This window comes from Chaetura pelagica, unplaced genomic scaffold, assembly GCF_000747805.2.
Source record: "Chaetura pelagica isolate M959 unplaced genomic scaffold, ChaPel_1.0 scaffold109, whole genome shotgun sequence".
NCBI lineage: Eukaryota > Metazoa > Chordata > Aves > Apodiformes > Apodidae > Chaetura > Chaetura pelagica.
In genome coordinates, this window is record NW_009970725.1 from 7,918,423 (window position 1) to 7,940,631 (window position 22,209).

General features: G+C 40.0%; 1 protein-coding gene across 1 annotated transcript in view; it reads left to right on the top strand.

Moving 5' to 3' along the window:
• ZNF521 (zinc finger protein 521) overlaps positions 1-20,469 on the top strand; it is a 209,859-nt gene extending 189,390 nt beyond the window's left edge. The window contains exon 7 of the mRNA XM_010006904.1: positions 19,641-20,469. Within this exon, the coding sequence (XP_010005206.1) occupies positions 19,641-19,670 (30 nt within the window). The 3' untranslated portion in view covers positions 19,671-20,469. The remainder of the gene's footprint in view (positions 1-19,640) is intronic.
• The last annotated feature ends 1,740 nt before the right edge of the window (positions 20,470-22,209 follow it).

The following is a 22,209-nucleotide window of genomic DNA, read 5'->3' on the forward strand; positions in this document are numbered from 1 at the left end:
CCCCCCCCCCGAGTGCCAGAGTTTTCCAGGGACGGTTTTAATTTCACTAAATAGTGGTTAACAGAGATGGGCTGAGTATTAATGGTTCATACTTGTCTCCACAGTCAACATCTAGTTGTAATGTGGAACTTTCTACATTTTTTCCTGTAAATAAACAGGAAAGAATGTGTTCACATCTCTTACACATTCACTGAGAGAACGCGCTCTGAAATTTCCAGAGAAATTTCTGGAGCAACTGAATCACAATTATGGTTTTGTTTTTTCAGGTGCTTGTGTGATATTATTGATTAAATTATAGAATTAATTGACAAAGACAGTGTAGCAGTTAGGTGATGAATGATGCCTTTAACAAATCGTTTCAGTCTTGAAAAGAAATTCAGACTTAAGGAACAGTAAAATGGCAAAGGATTGAAAGCTAAGTATACTGTACAAAGTAAGTACTGAGTTATACCCACACAGTACTCATACAAAAATAAACAAAAATGTATATTCCTTCTCTTTCAAGGTGAATGGAGTCATACTTACAGGTGTATGTGCTTGAGTATATGTCCGTATTTGCCTGCTTCTTCCTTCCTGTTTATGGTCTTGTATGCCTGTAGGTTTTTTTGGTGGAACATAGTTATATATTTTTTAAAAAATCAGTAGGAGCAAAAAAGGTTAACCCATCCTTTGAGTCTGCTGTCCTTACTGCCTTGCATGGTCAACATTAAATAGATTTTGCAGTATCAGGTAATATAGTACATCTCATAATCCTTATTACAGCAAAGACTGTGTCTGTCATGCAAATGTATTAAGTGAGGCTTGTTGTCTCCAGTCTGAAAGCAGTTTCAAACCATGGCAATCAGAAGATAAGCCCCACTGTTCCTTTGTTTTTGGAAGTGTTGACTCTGAAATGTATCAGTGATGTTACATGTCAATATCAGGATTTCTGATTGTTGTAGCAAATGGTACAGTGAGGTGTGCAAGATTTCAGCCTAAAGAAGCTGCTGCAGAAAGGAAAATACACAGAAAGACAGAAGAAGAAAGAGATGGAAGTCAGAGGAGTAGAAGAGAAATAGAAAGGAAAATACTGAACAAAGAAAGAAACAAGCTAGAAATAGTAGTGCTTGGGAAGGCAAACGTTTTTTCTCTGCTGAGTGATACTGTTAATAACAGTAAGGCACTTGAAAAAATAAATAATGATAATAATAAGGGGAAGTTCAGTTATTGCATGAAGGCCAATTTCTAACCTTAGTCCTTATAGAAACCTATGAGAACATCAAGGAGTCCTGTTGTAGGTTGAGAGCAGGGAAAGCAGTAAATGTATTCCCTGACCCACAAATAATCATTAGAAATGGAATTCTGCCCTTTGCAGAAAATGAGGTTTTATCATCTGTGCCCTGAACGTTTCAGCCTACACCTTGCCATTAGTCAGATCAGTTGGCTCATACACCTGGAGTAAGCAGAAGAAATAAGCACTCTGCTTGCATTTGAATAATTTCCCTGGTAGCTCAGTTCAGTTCTCCTAATTGTCCATCCATTAATTTCATGCTAATGTAGTTGATATCGATGACTGATTTTCTGTGCTAAACAGGAAGCACCTCTTCTTCATTCTAGGATGCATTCCTTCTTCCTACAGCTGCCCTGCTGTTAGCTACCAGTATCTGCCATTATATTATCTTTCATCTGGCCCAGAGCTGACAACAGATGGCCATCTCCGGGACTGCCATCAGTGTGACTTTATGAAGCATCCAGCTATGGTGTACTGAGAAGCTTCATGGCCAGTTCTGCAAATCTGCCTCCCTCCCCCCACTCTGCTGCTGGCCCCCCTCACTCCATCCTCATGAATAAGCTCCTCATTCCTGGCTCCACTCTCCACTGGTCCTGCAGTTTCCCAACAAGTGATGGCACATCATTATCACTGAAAGTTTGCCACTCAAGGTCTGCCCCCGCTTCCCTCCACAGCACTGGCAGAAGGTTGCTGTGGGCCCCTTATGCCCCAGCATCCTCACCCCTCCATGGTTTCAATGTACCAAAGCATAGGTAGAGAGGCTCGATAGCAGCAAACCTGCCACCTCTTAAGATCTGTGGTCTGAACCCTACCTTCCTCCATCACAGAGCTCAGCTCAGTAGCCATGCATCTTCTCAAGCTCCAGCGATTTCGGGGGGGATGTTCTTTATTTTTTTAATGTTCCACAAGACATTCTGCCGTACCAAGACTGAGTATATTAAGTGTGAAGGAAGCTAAAATATCAATTAGAGACCCAAAGTGCGGAAAAGTGTAAAATTCACAAACATCCTGATTCCATTGACACGTTAGATCATTTGGCAAGCTGTTTCAACTGGGTGGCTGCTGTGCATCTTGGAGAAAGATTTGTTTGCTCTTGACAGAGTTTTCTAAAGCAAGTACCTCCAGACCTGGACCCATATTTTAAGAGAAATTCACATTTGTATCCTTTATTGTGATTCTTGCAGCAAGTCTACAGCTAGTAACAGTCTCTGCCCTCAAGCTATAAAGGAGTAAGGCTCCATTGTTGGAGAGAGAGCAGCCTTCTGTGTGAAAGGCTGAGATGCGGTAGGCAAGATGAATAGTGCTTAAAAGCAGCGCTTGCGGTGCTGTCATTTAGAACAGGAACACTAAGGATTTAAGCGAAAGTGAAAGGCATGGTAAATGAATCCTTTAAAACTGGCCAAATTTTCAGCTGCCCAAAATAACAAGTTTTCTCCATTGATATGTTCATGGAGTAGGAGGAAAGTTGGGAGGGGATGAATTCCCCTAGGGAGGAGGTGCAGATAGTTTGTGAAAACAAGGTGTGGTCAGTGATTCAGAAAGAGAGACATCCAGGAAACTCCAGTAAACAGCAGTCTTGGCTCAAAAGGGGTGACTTTCCTTCTGTCTTTTTTTTTTTCTCTCTCTCTTTTTATTTTTCTCTTATTTTTTATTTTTTAATAGATAAAAAAGGGCATCAATATATTGCTCCATTCGATACATTAGTCAAAAAGACTCAGATGCAGATGGCTTCATAAGTGGAGCTGTTCATTACAAATCCCCAACCAGGACGAACATCTTTTAGGTTTAGTTTTTCTACCTGTTAGTGGGGTCAGGTTCACTGTGCTTTGATCAAACTGAGGCTGAAATACCATTTTGGATAGACAAAGAGTAGATTTTTTTGCAGTCACTCATGGTTGTTTTTTTTTAACTTGAGCTTCCTTTGTGTTCAAAGCTGAAACTGAGTGTCCTCCACCCTGTTAACAGGGGAAGAGAGAAAGAGATGGTTCAGTTCTCATTAACCAATACTGCTGAGTTGCACACATTTCTACATGCAGATTAAATTGTTTATCTGTATTGTTCTGGTCTCATTTTGCAGCAGAATCACTAGACACAGGCACAGGTCATGGGTGTGTAAATCAGCTTGGGGATACTCTGTATTAGTGGATACTCTGCTTTCCCCTGGACTTTGTGTGTATAGAAGGGTGCTATGTAGTATAAAGAACCTGTGATGTTAAATATTAGTGGTGCATTTTGCTTTGCTTCGCGTTTGTAAAGGTGAAAGGTGATTGTGCAGGAAAATGGAACAGTATATTTGCTGTGAGACAGGCACTAAGAACTCACTCCCATGCTCAGTTATAATTCATGACTGTACTGGTGGGAAGCCCTTATCCCTCTGTGGAGTTAATGCATCTCTACTGTAGCCTGCTGAGAGCACCCTGTGTCCCCTCCCACCATCTGTGCATTCACTTGCCCGCTTTCTCTCTCTCTCTTTACTGTGAGATCTCTTGGTGTTAAAACTGTCAGACTACTACTGCCTGGTAAAGGTGGCTTTATGATGCGTATTAATGTTGAATTGTCATTTAAAGGATAAGGAGGTAGGAAAGGGATATATTACCATTTTTTTTCAAGCTCTTGTTAGAAAACGCTGACGAGCAAATAGACAGAAAGGTAGATTGGTTGCTTCAAACAGCAAACATCTTTGGACAGGGTACAGAAATTGCTGTAATGTAGAGTGAGAGCAAATGCATCTTTATTTCCAATCCAGGCATATTTTGCTGTTTCTTGGTCCAGTCGATCTCTGTTTCTCAATGTCAAGATCTGAGCCAGTGGCACTGTAAAATGAATAACATTTATTTACCCATCAGCTGGCTTAACTATTTTATTTTCTACAAGTTGATCTTCTCTTTTAGCCGAACTCTCTTGAAGGTTTCCAGTTAATTGCTTTCATGCTACCTGAGACTTGAAATTCATGTGACCAAGTGCTGTAAGCTAGCACAATCTTACTTAGACAAGGTAGTGTACAAAGATTTATTATTATTATTTCTGTAAGGCACTGTCAGAAAACTGGTGAGACTGTTTAGCTTCAAAAGAGCTGAACAGAGTTCACAGAGGTTTGAGATGATGTTTTATGAACCTGGCACCTTGCCGCAATATTAGACTCAGAATATGGTTAAAAGACCATGTACTTGACTGTCAAAGCAATATTAATTTGCTGCATTTCACTGAATGTAATGTTATGTGGTATCTTGTTTGTATTCCTTTAAAACTTATAAATCAAATCCAGACCTGAAATACCAGTATATGAGCTTAACAGATGTGCTGCCATAAGGGACTGGCTAGGTTATAAACTGCAGAAATTATGTTTTTCTATTCAGATTCCTAGCTTATTCCAGGGGGATTTAGGAACCACAGAAGTACAGTGGAAGGTCACGCATTAGGATGGTAGCACCCACCCAACTCTTGACGTTGGGTGTAATTGTCAGGAAATCCACCTCTAATCATTTTGTTATTCAGTCATAGCATCCTGCCAAAGCTCCCCAGCAAAAGTAGGGCAAGAATGACTCCAGCAGCTCTGTGTCCAGGTTTTCTTAGGTGAAAGATCACTTTGAGATGACACAGCTGAGTAGTCAGGCTGAAATCCTAGTTGGTATTTTATTAATTTTGCAGCAAGATAAATCCTGAAATTCTGACAAACTCCATGACAGGTGAAATTCCTTCTTGCAGAATCTGCTCAGCAAGAGGCTGCTCATTTCGTTCTGTTCGGAGGCAGGCAACAGGAGGGCAGCTTTATAATCAGCCCTCAAAGGAGCCCTGGCCGCCCCAGAGCCTTGGACTGATTGAATAACTCCTGGGCCTCTTCCCCTAGGCCTCCATCAGCAGGGGTCCTGTGGAAAGCAATCTCCCGCAGACTGGCACTGAAGTGAGCTTTAAACTACTATTTTCTGCTCTCCAGAGGAGCCTGGAGTACTAAAAGATAGATGGACTGCAGATATTTTATGAGAAACTGTCAGAAGAAGAGCAGAGTAAATGTTTTTTTTTTCCTTCTTCTTTGAGTCACACACTGCATCACTGTAGAATTTTTCCCAGAATTTTTCCCAGTGAAAGTTAGAAATTAATTGGTTGCTAACCTTAATTTTGCCCCCTCCCTTTTCTATTTCTTTTTTTCTTTCCCTCTTTTTCTTCTTGTCCTTTATTTTTTTCTTTTTTTTTTTTTTCTTAAATATTCACTTGGAGGCCCTTTGCTTAACCACAGTTGCAGAAAATCAGTACCATTTGCACTGAAATATTTATAATGACAGAATGAAAAATTGGATTCATTTTCTGGCCTGTAGCCGAACAGTCTGCAACTTTGCACAGCATTGTTTAGCATCTCTCATTCCTTCCTTTCATTGGGGTCGTTTTCAGACACACACACGCGCTGCCCATGCTTCAGAGGAATGCTTAGCAAAACACAGAGCCATTTTAATCTCAGCCTTGAGAAAACAACTTGTCTCTAACCTTGCCACCATTTGCAGGGCAAGCAAAAGGGGTGGGATGGGGGGGGAGGGAGGGTGCATCGCTGGGAAGCACGTAGAATCCTTTTTACAGGAGCGATTATGGAGGATGACATGCCATAATCTGGCCTCTACAGCAAAGCAGCATATGGCTGGAATTCAGCAAGTTGCTTTGGTATGGTGCAAAGGAGGCAGGGTGGGTTTAGCACTGGGCTGGGTAGCAGGATTTCTCCGCTAATCCCTGTTCTTCCCTCAGTGGGCTTGGGACACTCATTTGCCCATAAAGGGAGCAGTTGTCCAAGGTCCCTGTGAGCACAGACTGTGCCTTTAAAAATGCCCTGTGCTTGTTGTACCTCCGGAAGATAGAGGATGCTGGAACTGTACATATTTACTTCCCTTGCAGCAGTGGTGTGAGGGTGAAGTGGTTGATGTGTGCAAAGTGTTTTGAAAATGAAAGTGCAGATCCTCAGGCTCCAATTTGCATCCCCCGCCAGTATAAAAGGTACCTGAGTCAGACAGCCAAGGATTCCCTCAGTATGCAGCAATTCCTGTTTATTTTGCTAGCTGATTCTGTATCACTCCCTTTTGGTCTTCTAAGGCGTGTCTCAGACTGATGAATTCCAGAGATTTTTGACTGAGACAATCCCTTGGGGGCTACTACAAGCTGGCATAAGTTTGGACAGCCTTATGATTACTTTAATGTGCACTGAGGACTATGATGCCCCAAGATTTGAATGTTCAGGTCACATGGCTTTAGAAAAATATACAGTGGTTGTATAGGAATTAGTCTGAAAATATACACAATTTAGCAGAGAATAAATCTCTGCAGACATTGGACTGTTGTGCAGAGATTAATAGAGAAATATAACTATGAAAAGTAGTGATTTCAATCACCCTTAGAAATTATTCTCTAGTAAGTTCTGTAAACTGTCTTGACAATTGTGTTACTTTGTGGAAAAGCCCCGTGGCCAAAATGTTAATCCGTGATGCCTAAAAAGAGGTACCTTGAGACCATATTGTGTCCCTGAAGGAAGTGGGTTGGGTGAAGGGCTTGGATTCTGCAAGGTGCTGAGAATCTCCTGAATATGTAGATGCCAGAAATCGCCTGGCAGGGTTCGAAAATGTCATCTTGCTGAGTTCACCTGTGTTGAATTTACAACATAGCTCCATTGCTGATAGCAGGTGTCTGTGTATAGTACTAAATTCTGATCTCTGTTCCACATCACTCCTCTGAGCGTGGATTTTTTATTTGGTTTCTTCTGTTTAGAGCTTCAAAATGTTGGCTCCCTCTTGGTGATCCTAGGAGCACAGCCTGAGCAGGTGCACCTATAAGCAGTAGGAAGGGACAGACATCTGCTGTAAGCATCAGTACAGCTCGGTTAACACTGCACAGGGTTCTGTGGCTTGTGAACAATGCATACTTTTTATCAGTCAAAAGTTTCTTACCAACTTGCAGATTTGCCTTTTTACCGTGTTCCCCAAGATAGTTTGACAAGTCAGCCTGAAGTGATGAGCGTTCTGACACAAACTGTGTTGTGTCTTAGAAATTTTGCCTGAAGTTGTTTTACTGTAGTATTGCTTTGATTTGAAAAGAAACTTTCTACAAAGTGGTGTGTTTTAGGATATAACAAAAAAAAAAAAAAGTAAAAAAAATCATTCCAATATTGTGCTGCATGTATAACAGAGATTTTCTGCTTAGCCCTTATTACTGTTTTCTGGCTTTTTTTTTTTTTTTCTTCATTTATGTAAACGGAGAACTGTATAATTTTTGTAATTTTTAACAGTTACTGAGAAGCAAAAATAACAGATACAAGAAATAATGTTCTCTTTAATTGCAAATATTAAATATTATTTTAAACTGACATTTTGAAGGCAGATTGCTCTGACAGTTTAATGACATTTTAAGGGAAAGCCATAGCCCCAGAGCAGGCTTTTTCAAATCCAAAAAGTGTTTGCTTGGTTGAGCTGACTAGAACACAAATATACAGGTGTATAAAATGCCTTAAAATGCTGAAAAGATTTTCAGGGACATTGGATTTTAGACCACAGTGAAATGACAGTACAGATCTTGCTGGTGCTAATGGTACAGAGCAAAACTGTTTGTGAACATCAGGGACTGTAAGAGTAGCCCCCAAACAAATGTTTTATCTCAGTGTTGAAGACAGAACATTTCTGGGAAAGCTGCTTTCTCTGAGGGCCTGACCCGCTGGGTTGGCTTTGTTTTTCTGTTTGGACTGCCAGTCTGTTTACTGAAGTTATTAGTTTATAAATTTTGCCAAGGTAAAGTAACTGTGAGAGCTTTAAATTAGAGTAAGTGCCACTTCCGTGTGGCAAATTCCTTTGAGGACTGATTAGAAAGCAGGCCTCCTGTTGTCTGCCCCTTTATGTGTGGCACTGTTGCTGTGGGTACTTGTTTATAGCTTACCTTTGAGTTTATATAAGTATGCACTCTGGTATGATGAATTGCCTCCACTAGCAAACATTCTGCTTTTTTTTCTTTTTTTTTTCTTTTTTTTTTTTTTTTTTTCTTTCCTGGGATCAAGCTAATACTTTACTTTAAAGAGGTATTTTAATTAGGTGGGGTTTATTGTAATGAATTAAAATTAACCTGGAGTAGCAAATTATATAAGACTGTGAGGGCTATAGATTAGCCTCACCATAGCTACAGCACATCTTTTTGTAAAAGAATTAAACTTCTGTATTTCAGGCACCTTGGTGCTAAACATAGACAGTAAACAAGTGTTCAGTGCTGTCTCCAGTTATTTGCCTCCTAAATGTGATTCTTCTTACTTGATCAGAAGATTGCCACACTAAAAAACAGTCCTAACAGGCAACAAGAGGTGAAAGCAGCAGCTGCAGGAGGCTGAATCCCTTAGCAGGAGATAGCCTAGGAGACAGGAGTACCACAGCATCACAAGCCAAACCAGAGGTGAGAGGGGGCATTTCTTCGACTGTCAGTGCAGGGTCAAGGCAGGATTTAATGACATGTCTGACTTGCAACGTGTCACTGGCCAGCTGTGTGACAGGAACCAGAATGACCAACCTCAAAGAATGACATTTGATAGGAAGATACTTCTTCTCACATGGGGAGGAAAGAAAAAGGCTTAAAAGGATGCTTCTTTGTGTAGGACTTCTTATTGGGGAGGAAGGGGGAAGTCTTAAAATGTAGGAGTTCAACTTCATTGTCTTACCCCTTTTATAGCTTCTGAAAACAGGAGAAAGTGAGAGTAAAATTCCTCCCATTAGCTGTGGTCACATTCACACTTCTTTTACACAAATGCAAATTACAACAGAACAGAAGACAATAGAGAATCCAGACTTCTGCATTTTACAACCAACAACCACAATGACATAAAATTTTATTGTCCTGGTACCACATGTCAGCAAATGCTCCAGATTTATCGATTTACAATGTGTGTCCTTACAAAATTTAGAGAAGTAGTGACTTTGTTATAAAGGACAAAATCGCATTCTGGTCTCTATAAAAGTCACCTTTACAACATGGAGTTCCTTGAGCTGATAAGGAGAGAACTTAAACGAGGTTGCTATAAGAACATAATGTTTCAACATAGGATTCTTACCTGCCTAAGTAGCTACTATCTATGAAGGGATTAAAATTGTCCTTATTTTCTTTTCCAACAAGTAGATTTGTAATTCACACACACTCCAAGCCTACCACATAAGCACTGTCCCAGTTCCTACTATTCTGTGTTCGAAGAGCTGTAGGAATAAGGACTGTAAGGTGTCCAAGATGGTCTGGCACAGTAGCCAGTTGTGAAGGAAGTCAGAGAGCGAAAGCCACAGGAGCCTCTACTTACCAGCTCAGAAATCTCTAGGTGTTACCATCAAATCTGCTCAATCTGGCCTTCCTTGCAAACTGTCTTGAAGGAAAAAGATGTACCAGTGTCCAGCAGATTCTGGGGCGTTTAGAAGAGGAGAGCTAGCAGAACTCTACAGTTTCCCTTTCCTACACTTTTTTAAATTGACATACCATGAATGAGAGGATGTATTTTCACTTGTGTTCCTGATTTTGGTATTCAAAATGTGCCTTAGTCCAATGGGGTGTATGTATGGTTACTAGCTGGCTAACTACCAAGTATGATTGCCATGTACAAAAGCCAGGTTCGGTGGCTTTAAATTGGGCTGGTTCGGGGTTTTCTTTTAGCTGAGTGAAAAAGGTGTTGGTTGCTTTGAGTTAATCTCTGGCTGATCCCTAACCTCCAGTGTGCTGAGTGATGTTGTACAAGGCCCCACGCACTGGCTGGCAATCTGGCAATCTGGCAATCCAGATTCCAAGCTGTCCCTTTGTCACCTGATCAGCACAATACCCAACATTATGTCACAAGGTAGGGAGGTGAGCTCAGCAATCAATACAAGTGTGGGATGCGTCTGTCCATATAATAGGAGTGCAGACAAGTTAAAATGCTTTTCTTTCAGGCTGTATCAAGAAACTTGTAATTTCACTTGTAATTGTGTTCAAACAAACTGTTGTACATGCACCTGTGGAAAGCTATAAAGGATCATTGTTTTAAAGGTTGTCCTTTGCATATAAATCACAGCTCTGTGTGCTTCCTCATTTTAATTGGGTGACCTTTTGAATCCTATGGACAGGCACTTAAATTCTGGACCTGCCAGTCGGTTTAAGATTTGCGATCAATTCGTGATCCAGACTTTAAAAATAAGTAAATAAATAAATTCTAGAAGTAAATAAATAATTGAGAAGAAGATCCACTTGCAAGGTCTGTTCTCACAACTTGTAGAAAACATAATTGCTGACCAAATAGATGTGTGTAAAATGCAGATGCATTTGTCAGTTTAATCACTAAAGAGTCCTGTCAGGATTCAGTGAGAATGAGAGAAACAGGAAGAGTAAGAAATGTGTAATGTTTCCAACACAACATTTCTGTGCAATTATCAATGTAAGCTTCCATTATTTGTGTCACTAATTACTGCACCGAGCTGTTAAATATTTAGTAGTAGTTTGATTAATTGGGTTTGACCTGTAAAGGAATCTGTATGTAGTGTAGCTCCAGTTCCAGAAGCCAGTTCCCAGCCAGGCAAATTTATATTCACGTAAGATGAACACGTATTGTCAGACAAGGGTTTTTGCTGTTTTGGGGTTTTTTTACCTCTCTCTCCCCCACAGATTTATTTGTCTTTAAGGTATCTAAAATTAGAGCATAAAGTAGGAATGCTGCTCATGGATGTAAAATGGGAGGGAGGTCAAACTAAAACTTGTTTACAAATGCTGTAGTTTAGAAAGCACCAGTATGATAAATTAAACATAACTAAGAAAAAAAAAGTTAAAGCAGAGCAACAACTAGCCCATGAACGTGTGTGTCTGTAAAACACTGACTTAATCCCTGAATATCTTATTAGGCAGTATTGCCTATCAAAGCTTGTTGTTCCCCTGTTACTGTGTTGTACAATAGCTGCAGGAAAATCTGGATTTGTTCAGCTTTGTGTTCTACTTGCTCTTTGCCTGGCTGTGTCTGGCACAGTGAAGAGACTTTTGACTGTGGCCTCTGCAGAGGGTGTGCAAGAATCAATGTGCAATATTCACTTTGATTAAACTCTACAGGCCTGGTTCTGTTCTTATTTGTCCCTATCTTGAACATCCCCTGATTTCAGAGGAGATTCTTTTAATTTATACCAGGGTAATCATAACCATATTCTAAAGTAATAAGACTTTTGATGTATTTCTCAGAAGTGCCTCCTTTTGCCTTTTTTGTTTAAGATTTTATTTCCACTTAAAGAATAATTTTCTTACTGTGGAAGGATGCTTGTGTATTAATTTCAAACATTTGCAGTATCACAAAAGCCTTGTTTTTCTGCAAACAAGACTTGGGCCTGGATCCTGACCAGCAGTACAGCCCCTGTGCAGCATACAAGAACAGGAAGGTTTCCCAGTTTCAAGGAATTGCTGTGAACATGTCCTAACCATTGCTTTCTCTCCCCATCGCCATCATCATATTGTTTATGGGGGTAATACATGCACCTTGTCCATGCAGGTAGGCACACCTTGCCTGAAACAGAAGAGGTTGTTGTAAGTTCATTGCATTTCAGTAAACACTAAAGAGGGTAAGGGAGACTTATGGAAGGCCCTTGCCTGACACCTTAGGCTAAAACAGCCTTGGAGCTACTCTGATTTCAGTCAGAGGCTTAACCAGGAGCCCCCTGCCAACACTTGTAATGAAGAAGGCACAAAGATGGTGAACACCTGTGTTTGTGTCCGTTCTCTTCCGGTGACAATGATGAAAGTCTTATTTGCTTATTTTGTAACAAATCTGTGATTTATGTGCTCACATACAATGATAAATCCAGAAAGGAATCATTTACATTTTACTATTAACTTACTGCAAGTCTTTGAAGAAAAATAGGTAGCAGAGATTTTGTTTGGTTTTGGGTTTGGTTTTAATTTTATGTTAGTATCCCTGAAAACACACTGTCCAGTGTGATATGTTATGAGTTGGTTTTCTCTGGCACAGTTCTAAATGCATGAGTAGAAGAACCAGAACACTGAGAGTTTTTACATAAATACAATAAAGAGTACAATCTGATTAGCAGTCATGCCATTTCAGAGACATTAATATAATATCAAATCACATAGGTTAGGTGAACTAATTTATATTAATAAATGCAATTCAGCGTAGACTTTCCTAAATTATCATTGTCAACAGTGGTCAATCATGACCTAAGACGACCATTTAATTGGCCATCATGTCTGAGAACAGACCTGATTCTCAAAGGCTGGTAAACATCAGCTCACTACACATAAGTGGTATTTATGAGAACATAGAGTCTTTTGGGATTTGGCCCTTTCTTTCTTGTGGAAATAGCTCTGTTTTAGTTCAGATCAAATGTTTATTTCCTTGGGAGTCTCAAGTTTCAGAGACTGTATTTTGTTAGGTCTATGCTGGTGATCAAGCTTGGCCTGGATGAAACTCCATGCCTACTTCAGTGCATGTAAAAGTTGATTGGTACTCACTCCTCCTGCCCTGACAGCTGCACTGCTTACTGGAGATGCTGGTGGCAGGGACACTCTGCCTGGAATTTTTTCTATTATGTTCAGAACTCCAAAGCCTCCATTTGGCTGCCTCCATTTCACCTATCAAAAACTATTAGATATCATCTCCTTTTCCAGCTCCCTAGTTCACTCAGGATAAGTGTGACCATTGTAATCGGAATATGTAGTCTTTTTTTGTATCAGAAACATTTTCATTCCTGGGATGAAACACATCAGGAACATCTGTTAGTTTCAGGATTTCAAATGTAACAGTTTAAGTTATGGTAGTTTGTATTTTATAACAGGATGGGAGGGGCCTGGGATCATCTGTTGATGAACTTTAGCTGCAGTTGCTCTTTTTTTATTTCACCTGTGTGAAAAATACAGAAATGTTTACAATCTGAGTGTTCATAGATGCTCTGTCAGTACAATTAAGCGTAGAATGGACCTAGGTAAGCCCCTAACCGTCAGTTAATTCATTTGATGGATGTGGACCATGGAAGTGGTTACCCTTACTGTGGAAACACAAATCCCACCTATACTAATTTTTTACCTGTATAGCAACTGGGCCTGAGAAGCCTATGTAACAGAATCTTCTTAATTGATTGCAGCAGTGGTGGAGCCAGAGCCTTAATGTTTTGGGGCATTGAAATTAAGTTAACTGCTTTCAAATTCTTTGAAATGGCCCAGATATTCTACTGAAACCAGCTCCTGACTATGCAGATTTCGTTTCCTGTGTGATTTGGGGCTGGCTGAGCCTCTTTCTCTCCTGGGATGAACATCAGGAAAAAAAATCCTAACCCTGAGGTCTGTGAAGCTGTGAAATAGTCTCCCAAGAGGAGCATTGGGAGCTCTAATTAAAATTGGACTGGGCAAAACACTTGAAATTACTCTATAGGCAATAATCCAACACTGGCGAGATGGGTGGAGAAAACGCCCTAATGGGTCTTTTCTGTCTTTAAATTCTTTGAATTTTTGTTCTTCTCTTTTGTTATGCTATTTCACCTTTTTCTTTAATGGTGACACAGTGTCATCTAGAAAGTATTATAAGATGCTACTGTGAGCTGAGTAAGATGATGTTAAATGTCAAAAGAATATGCAACAGTTCCTTTGCAGGTTCACAGTGATTACATGGAGACAAGAAAAAGAGAAACTGACTGTAAGGAAACAAAATCAGTGCAGTATTTCTGATATGTAAGACAGTGGCAAATGCCTGAAATATACACGTTTATCATTTTGACATTACATTTCATATTCTCTGCCTATGAAGAATAACCACATTCCAAGAAACCTAACACAGGTGTGCAGAAGTGTTTTGCTGTAGCTGTGTACATCACTCAAATTGCTGGAGACATCTTCTATCCAAATGGTGCAAATATCCCCAAAGACCTAGACTAAATAATATGTTTTTACATCTTAATTTATAGTACGTATTTCATCTTGGTATCTCACAAATCTAAATATCTCATCAATTTAGTCTTGCATATAATCATATTACAGTTTACCAGAAAATAACTCTGCCACATTATAGTGGGGCTCTGGCAGGAAACTCTGTGCTGCAGTACTGAAGTAGCACAAGTTTGAATAAAGGGTACAAAACCCAACCTTTCCTGAGATTTTTTTCATAGGTATGTCTCAATAGGGGTTTTTTTTGTTTGTTCTTGGTGTTACCCATCTTCCCTCCTCCTTTCCACGCCTTTCCATATGATTCAGTATCCAATGCAGAGCTTTCTGGATGAGAGGCCTTACGTCATGTCAGCTAGCAAAGCATCAGACTGAGGTTCTGGAAACCATGTTGACACTGAAACTGAATTTTTGTCTTTTCATTACCACTTCCCTTCAGGTATTGGTAAGCTTTCCTTTTCCACCAGCCTTTCTTTCTGGAAAAAAGAAAGGTTCTGGAACAACAACCTTTTGGTTCTGGAAAACACAACATCCTCTTGTTCCTGCAGACAGTTGGAAAAGTATGGTACAGGGTAAGAAGTTGGAATAAAAAGAAGGGAAGAGCAGCAGAAAATCTTGATTAGAAAGTATAATTTAATAGAACATGTATTGAACCAAATGTATTGATTAATGTGGAAGATATAGTACTTATATTGATTCAAACTAGAGATTTAGTACTAAAAGCTGTAAGCCAAAAAGCTGTTGCAGATTGCTACAAAAGTCAGTTTAATGCTGTCCTTGAGAATGCCTTCACAAAGAAATTCTTCTAATGTTTGAGGAGTAGGTAGAATGCGGTATATGTCAGTTTGATCCCGGAGGGTTTTATTTTGTACTCTAATAGCTGTTACGAGCCTACATTATATCCAAGGAGTAATTTTCCTTAGGGGTGCCCAGCTCGCTTTGTGTCAATATTCTAGCATTTTAAGTCACGTACAGTATATGCTTCTGGGAACAGTGCAGGAGCCAGCCAGACTCATAATGGTCTGCATTCATTAATAAAGGCAGAAGCTTCTGTCCCTCCATTGCCCACTACAGGGATGCCTCCCTGGTCTTCAGGGACCCGTACAGACACATTTAAAGAAAGCTTTATTTTGAGTGGGCAGGAGATGAAATGCAGGACTTGCAGGCATTTCCTAAGTCAGCTATATGCCCGAGCACAGGGGTGACCTTAATGGGTCAGAGAAGAATGCAGGTCAAAAGACTTATTATCCAGCCTGTTGGAAACCAATTGCTTTTGTTAAAAAAAAAGAAAAGAAGAAAAAAAGAAAAAAAAACCACGTAGTGTTTAAAGGTTGATAGCAATGTAGAGTTCTGTTTTACAACCTGGAACTGTATTGTGGTGGGGTGGGGTGCATTCTTTCTGAATGCAAACAGTACAAGATGATCTGTAATGTACACAGAAAAAGGACTCCAGATAAGTGATAACATGTAGGGTACATCATTACTTAATCAGTGATGATTGATTACTTATGTTTGTGTTCTTGAACTAAGGAAAAAATAACATGCTGCTGTGGTACTGCTACCATCTGTTGAAATAATGTGTCTACATTTCATCTTCGTATTTCTTCAAGTGTACCCTCTTTGCACTGTTTGTCAGGTACAACCATATCTTGTTTCATAGAGTCGCAAAAAAGCAGGAGTCACATTTAAAGTGAATGCAATTGCAGTTCACATTAAAGATTCTAATAAGCAATTGAGTCTGTGGTTATCTGTGGATGTTTTCTTCTTTGTTAATTTGTGGGCAGGAACTTTTTGCTTGCCAATACTTCCTATGTTCTATCTGAAACACAAAGACTTACAAAACAACAAAAAGAATTATTACCTCTTTTGTCTCAAGCATTTCTGCAAAGAAACCTTTTTTTTTTTTTTTTTCCAGAGGAGATTCTTCCATTCAGTATTACAGTGAAATCTGTGCATGTTTTTAACTCCCTAGCACCAACAATAGGGATATCTCAAAGGATTTTCATCCAGAAAAGTGGTGGCATATAATTTTGTAGCAGTTCACATAATGGTTGGGATTCTGGGGTCTGCTAACAAAACCTATTATCTCTAGGAACAGAGCAAACGAATTTTAAGAGTTTATTTTGCCTGTGAAATGTGTTGAATTTGGGTTTTCCCAAATAATGCCAAAACTTGCTTTCCAAATAATACTGAGACAGAGAAATTGGGGATGTAGGACAGTTTTCCTAGGTTGGTTTGTATCTAATGGGATAACAAATGCAGTGACACACACACACTGTTCCTCCATTTTGTGCATGCAAAGCTTGCGCTCCTGTTTGTAAACTAGTTTCTTCTCATGAAATCACAGCTCCTAGAAGTGTTAGTGTAGCTATTGCTGAAGTCCAGGAAAGACAATGTTAAGAAAAATATTCTTCCCTTCCCATGGCTAAGTAGAAAATTGAAATTTCTGCTTCGTAGGGAGACTACCTCATAATTAAACAGATGGGTTTATGTGCAATCAAATTTGGGGGAGGCAAAGGCAGTGAGCATATGATATCTCCTGTACTTAGTTAAATGACTTCTGTTTGGCAAGTGGATGTACTAATTGCTCCGAACTCAGGCAAACTAGTTGGAAGTTTCCAGAGGAGGTGTGTTTCAAGCTCCTGTAGTGTGTCTTTAGTGAAGGGCAGCGAGCTCTCTGAGCCACACAGGGGACCTTGACTGTAATATTGTGCTCTCCCTGGGTGTACTGCACTCCCGTGTCCCTGCCGTGTCCCTGCTGGCGGGAGCTCCAAATTCAGCTTTCCCTGCCTGCCTGAACCCCCACTGCCAGGGAGGCGGGGAGCTCGCTGCACACAAGGCAAAGAGACGGGCAGAGTCAAGATCTGCTGTGTGGATAATGGAGGAGAATTTTTTGCCCTAAATTTTTAAACACAACACCCCTCATAAAAACAGCAACAGTTCATAACTGGGATTAATGTTTGCAATTTTCAGTCACTTAGACATGGGGTCTCCAATAGATGGCTTTTGGTGAAGTGGAATATGGCTCTCTGTGGTATTACAGAATTTTCCTCCTTTTCTTATCTCTCTCTTCCCATCCTTCGCCTGCGTGTCTTGTCAATGTTATGTTTCTGCAGTGCTTCCACTTTGTGTTTTTTTGCCACTTAGCCAAACAGGTATTTTTCCCTAATTTATCATGTTTGGGGAGGCTTATTTACTTTGGAAACCATGTTTTGGCTTGCCTGTTTACAGTAAGTATAGTTGTCTTTTTAAGGTCTAAATGGCTCAAAGCATTTCCTCATGTTTGTGTCCTGCCCTGTCTCATTTTTCTTTGCAACACATTTCTTTTTTTTCCTGTTATCTTTAGAGAATATAATTTTGCACCAGGGCATTGGAGCTAGAGACACTGAGAGCAGTGGCAACTCAATCCTTATGTTTTATTTTGTATCCTTTGTATTTGGACCTTTTTTTTTTTTTTTTTTTTTTGGGGTTTTATTTTTTTTAATCAAAAATGGCTTTGCAACCAGAGTTATGGTTACACTTCTAAAACACCTTTTGACTGCTTCATATGCAACTGTTCATCCAGCCCCAAACATATTACACATTTTTCTGTTTGTGAGAAGAAATAAAAAATGGGCATGACTGACATGCTTGCTCTCAAGAAACAAAAGAGACATCCCCCAAATACCTCTCTGCAACCATAAGAACTGGTATATGACTCACCTACTCAGAAAAAAACACAATTTGGGCTGCCACCCCATATTTACCTTGTCCTGTTGTTTCTTGGTGCTGCAGGGTCTCCAGTAAGCCTGTGGTGTTATGCTGTATGTGCTGCAATAAATGGACACAACAGGATGACAAAAGGGTTGACTGTCAGGCTTAACTCATAATTTCCTTGCTTTTGTGGTTTAAAGTCAGAGCCTATTACCTGTGACCAACCAACGTTTTAGTCTGCAGCTATTGTTACTGCAGCATTTCAAAATGATTTTATGGGAAGGATAAGAAGCTAGATGAAATCAAGTGGTAGAGTTTATTTTTTTAACACTCTCTGGCCTTGGAGAGTCTGGAATTCCTGCCATCAGCATTAAATCATTTTGAATTCACATCTGGAAATTGCATCTTTGAGTGTCACTGGGTCATTTTCCTTTAATCTTGAGAATGGCACTACATTAAAAATTCCTCAGTCTTACTGTAAGATCCTTTCCTTGCCAAATGTCCCATGAACTATTGTTTGTGTGCGTGCACAATTTAGGGAGAAAGAAGGAAGGGAGGGAGAACTATCAGGCTGGTCTGCAGTCACGCAGTATTTCACATTTGTTTCACCAAGGCTATTTTCGTGTGCCTTTTCATGGATGGCTCTGGAGGGTATGGTTCAGTAGATGTTCACTTCATTGAAAATGATGACTGTCTTTTGGGAACAGGTTCATCCTGAAGTGTGTTAGTCAGAAGGGGTTTTAAGACAGATTAACCTAATAAAGCAGAGTGAAGGGACTGGATGTGCTGGGAGCAAATTATGGGATGTGACACCCCTGCCCTCTGGGTCAGTGGCCCAAGTCTGGCCCAGATTACTAAGGGGAAAATTCATCACTGATCAGTGGCTGCGCTGTTGTCTGAGAAGTAGCATTCACAGACTTTTTCCAGTTATCTGTGCATCTGATGTACATTGTAGAAGACTTAACATGGATTGTGTCCTTGCTCTTAGCTCAATAGTTGTGAAGGATCTGAGACACTGCAGGCATTGAAATAGCATCTCCATCCCCATAAGGGGTTGACTTGGTTAGAACAGTAGTAGGAAAGAGGGTAAAACTTGTGTTTGCTGCTCGATTTGGTGATTACTTATATGGGAAGGAGAATTTCAGACTCCGAAGTTCACACTGTATCAGCTCGCATAAGGCACTGCATTCACTTGAGGCAAAATACCTGTGATTTTTGATGACCAAAGGAAGGGCTGTGGCAGCCCCTTCTCTTTTCTCATCAGCCTTTGAGCTCTCTGCTAGGCACAAAATGACTCTTACCAGAATATACTGTGCTGTACTGTTGAGGGGAAATAGGTTTTAATGCAATAAAACATTTGAAGTGGTGCCACAGTCTAGGAAGCACGGTCCAATTAGCATATTTTAGGTTTGTAGGCAGCAAGGTCTTTTATGACAAATAAATGCACTTTCATTTGCATAATGCATAAACCATGAGCCGTATGTAAGCGGACACCAGAGCTGCTGACCTGGTATGCAGTTTCACTAGGGCAGGTCAGCCCAAACCTACCTAGAGAGAGCACTTTGCAATCCTTGTACCACATAGCAAGACCACCAGTGTGAAGCAGCTGGGGAGAAGTCCTCTCTTTGATAAAAACACTTCTTCCAGCTGCGTTAAAACAAGGAGAGGTTGTACAGAACTCTGGTTCCAGTCCATCGTTTTGCAAGCTCTGTTGGGAGAATTGTGTTGCATCTTTCTTTCACACAGAAATGCCTGTCCTGTGACTAAGCTCTTTCTTTTATTTTTGTTACAGAATCATACGATGACCCAGCACAGCAGTTAGTGCAAGGCCCGTCCCTTCCAGAGAATTCTTTGTGGCACAAAAAAAAGGGAACACATTTTACTCTTTGCACGAAACTTTCATTGTTAATGTATATTATTCAGAAACATTGTATTGTACCATAAACCTTGTATTATCGAAACTGTTGGATGTTCATGTGTTTGAACTTTTGAGCACCGGATAGACTTCCTGTATATAAAGTGTTGCACATGTATTATGTTGTCTGATACTAAAATGGTCTTATAAAGACGAGTGGACTTGGGCCCTATTCAAGAAAGATACAAATAATAATACTGTGTGAGGGGAAAAAAATAGCTTAAGAAAAAGTGTCGTTTTCAAGGAGGAGGGAGAAGGTAATAGCTATGTTCCATTACAGCTCTGTTTGGCCTTCCTTTCATTTAAACTTCAGTCTAGAAATCTCTCTTTTGGTATACAAACGGATGAATCTAAGACTATTTTTTATTGCTGAAGATTCTTGCAAAAAACCTGAAGAGACTCTTTCTCACAGAGCAGGAACCCACAGTTGAATAAGGCCCGTATATATATTTGTAAGCCTTGCGATATGACAGATAGCATTACCATATATGCAATAGTTGTTATGTAGATTGTCAAAGGAATTTTTTTTCTGGATACCATTTGAAGCTTTGAGTGTTCAAGACTTTCCTTAATGATTTCACACGGCCAAATTCTTGAATCAGTTGAACTAACCTGTATGTTACTGTTATTAATGTTTACTCTGCGGTCTGAACCTGGAGATTACTGGAATTGTTTTCCAAAAGGAAATAAATTCAGTTTACCATTATGTGTGAGTGTGCTTGTGTCTCTACTTTTTCCTTTGAAAGTAGCACTACTATTACCACTCCTGCAGTGCTTAAAGGACCACCAAGATCTGGAATGCCATTGTGTCAGGACCTACACACTGCTCAGTAGGAGAAGGTCACTTTTCTTGAAGCATGGCATTTAACTAAATGTAATTGTAGAAACACTGACCCACTGCAAAGCAATGTTTTGTCTGAGGGTAGTACTCACTGTTTTCTGCTTTTCTTTGTTAGTTTGTTTTATTTGACAGGCTGAGTAGTTTCATATGTGTACACTTGTCACTTTGGTTGCCAGAGGAGTCACCACACATCCTCTGTGTATGATTATCAGTGTATTTCAATGTGATATTATTTAGCAAGTTGAGTCTAGTAGAAACAAGCAGGAGCCACCACAAGCTCTGCCACTAGCACTGTTAACCTCACATCCCTCACCCTGTCTTCTGACATGAGTAGCAGAACTGGAGGTGGTGCACACTACAGGATGGTGCTCACAAGCTCCATGGCCCTGGGGGAACTGTCACAAGAACTCACAGCTTTGCTTGGGTCTGAGCTGGCTCCTGACTGCCTGCAATTTCAAGAAAAAAGAAGGGGATAAAAACTCTCTTTGCCTACCAGTATTCCCCGCTACTCCAGCTCACCTGCAAAAGAGGACCAAAAAAACATTCTCCAGCTATTTTAGGATCTTACCCTATTGCTTGAATTGCTGGTTTTATCCCATGGAAACCAGTGTTGCTGGAATAGTGCAGTTACAGAGCTGCACATCACAGCACTCCAAATGGCTAGAGCTGCTTGCCTATTGCTGTCAGGGTAGATATAAAGTGTGATTTCCAGTTTGCTGAATGTCACATTTTGACTCTCCACAGAAGGAGGATGAAGAAGAAAGAAGTAAAGTCTGAAAGTCATTTCTTGCCACATATTCCAAGAAAAAACGTGTCATGTTTAAAACTCCAGCCTTGAGAATATTGTGCATATTTTGCCAAATACAAAAAATAAATAAATTCCCAGGTTTTGTACTAATATCTCATTTGTGCTGACAAAAGGATAAACACAGGCATGAATACACAGGGCTTGTAAATGCCAGATCTATTTATAAGTCAGAAACTGTTCCCATTCTTATTAATATATTACTCATTGCAGCCAAATTGAATGTGATGATATGTTCTTTATTTTTGACAGATACCTTAAAGGGTATAAGACAGCCTTCATGTGTGAAAGTGTGACATATTGGTTAAGACTGAAAATAACATGTTTCTAGTAGAATACAAGTATAGAAGAAATATTACACCCTACTGTTTTTGTAAATGCCAGAGTGCCACTGAGTTGAGACAGATGGTAGCTGGGAAAAATGCAATCTTATAATCAAAAGCTAAAATATGTCAAAAATATGTTAGCAAGCAAAACATAGCATATTACCAGCGTCTCATGTCATGACAGCTTTCAAAACATGTAAAGATGTTGAATTTCTAGATATGTAAATAAAGGAATAGTAAACAGAGCAGCAACAAATGTGATTAAGACTTTATGCATCGATTGTCCCTTCGGGTCGGTGCAGGGGAATAGAGGGGTCTTACTTACAGCCACAGGCAGCCCCGGGTGGCCTCTGAGAGCTGTCTGCTGTTACCAAGTGCTGGAATCCTCTTACCTTTTCTAAAGTAACAAGTTTCTCAGTGATACCTAAATAGCTGTTTAAATAGATTATGGGAGATATCCGAACTTCCCAGTGA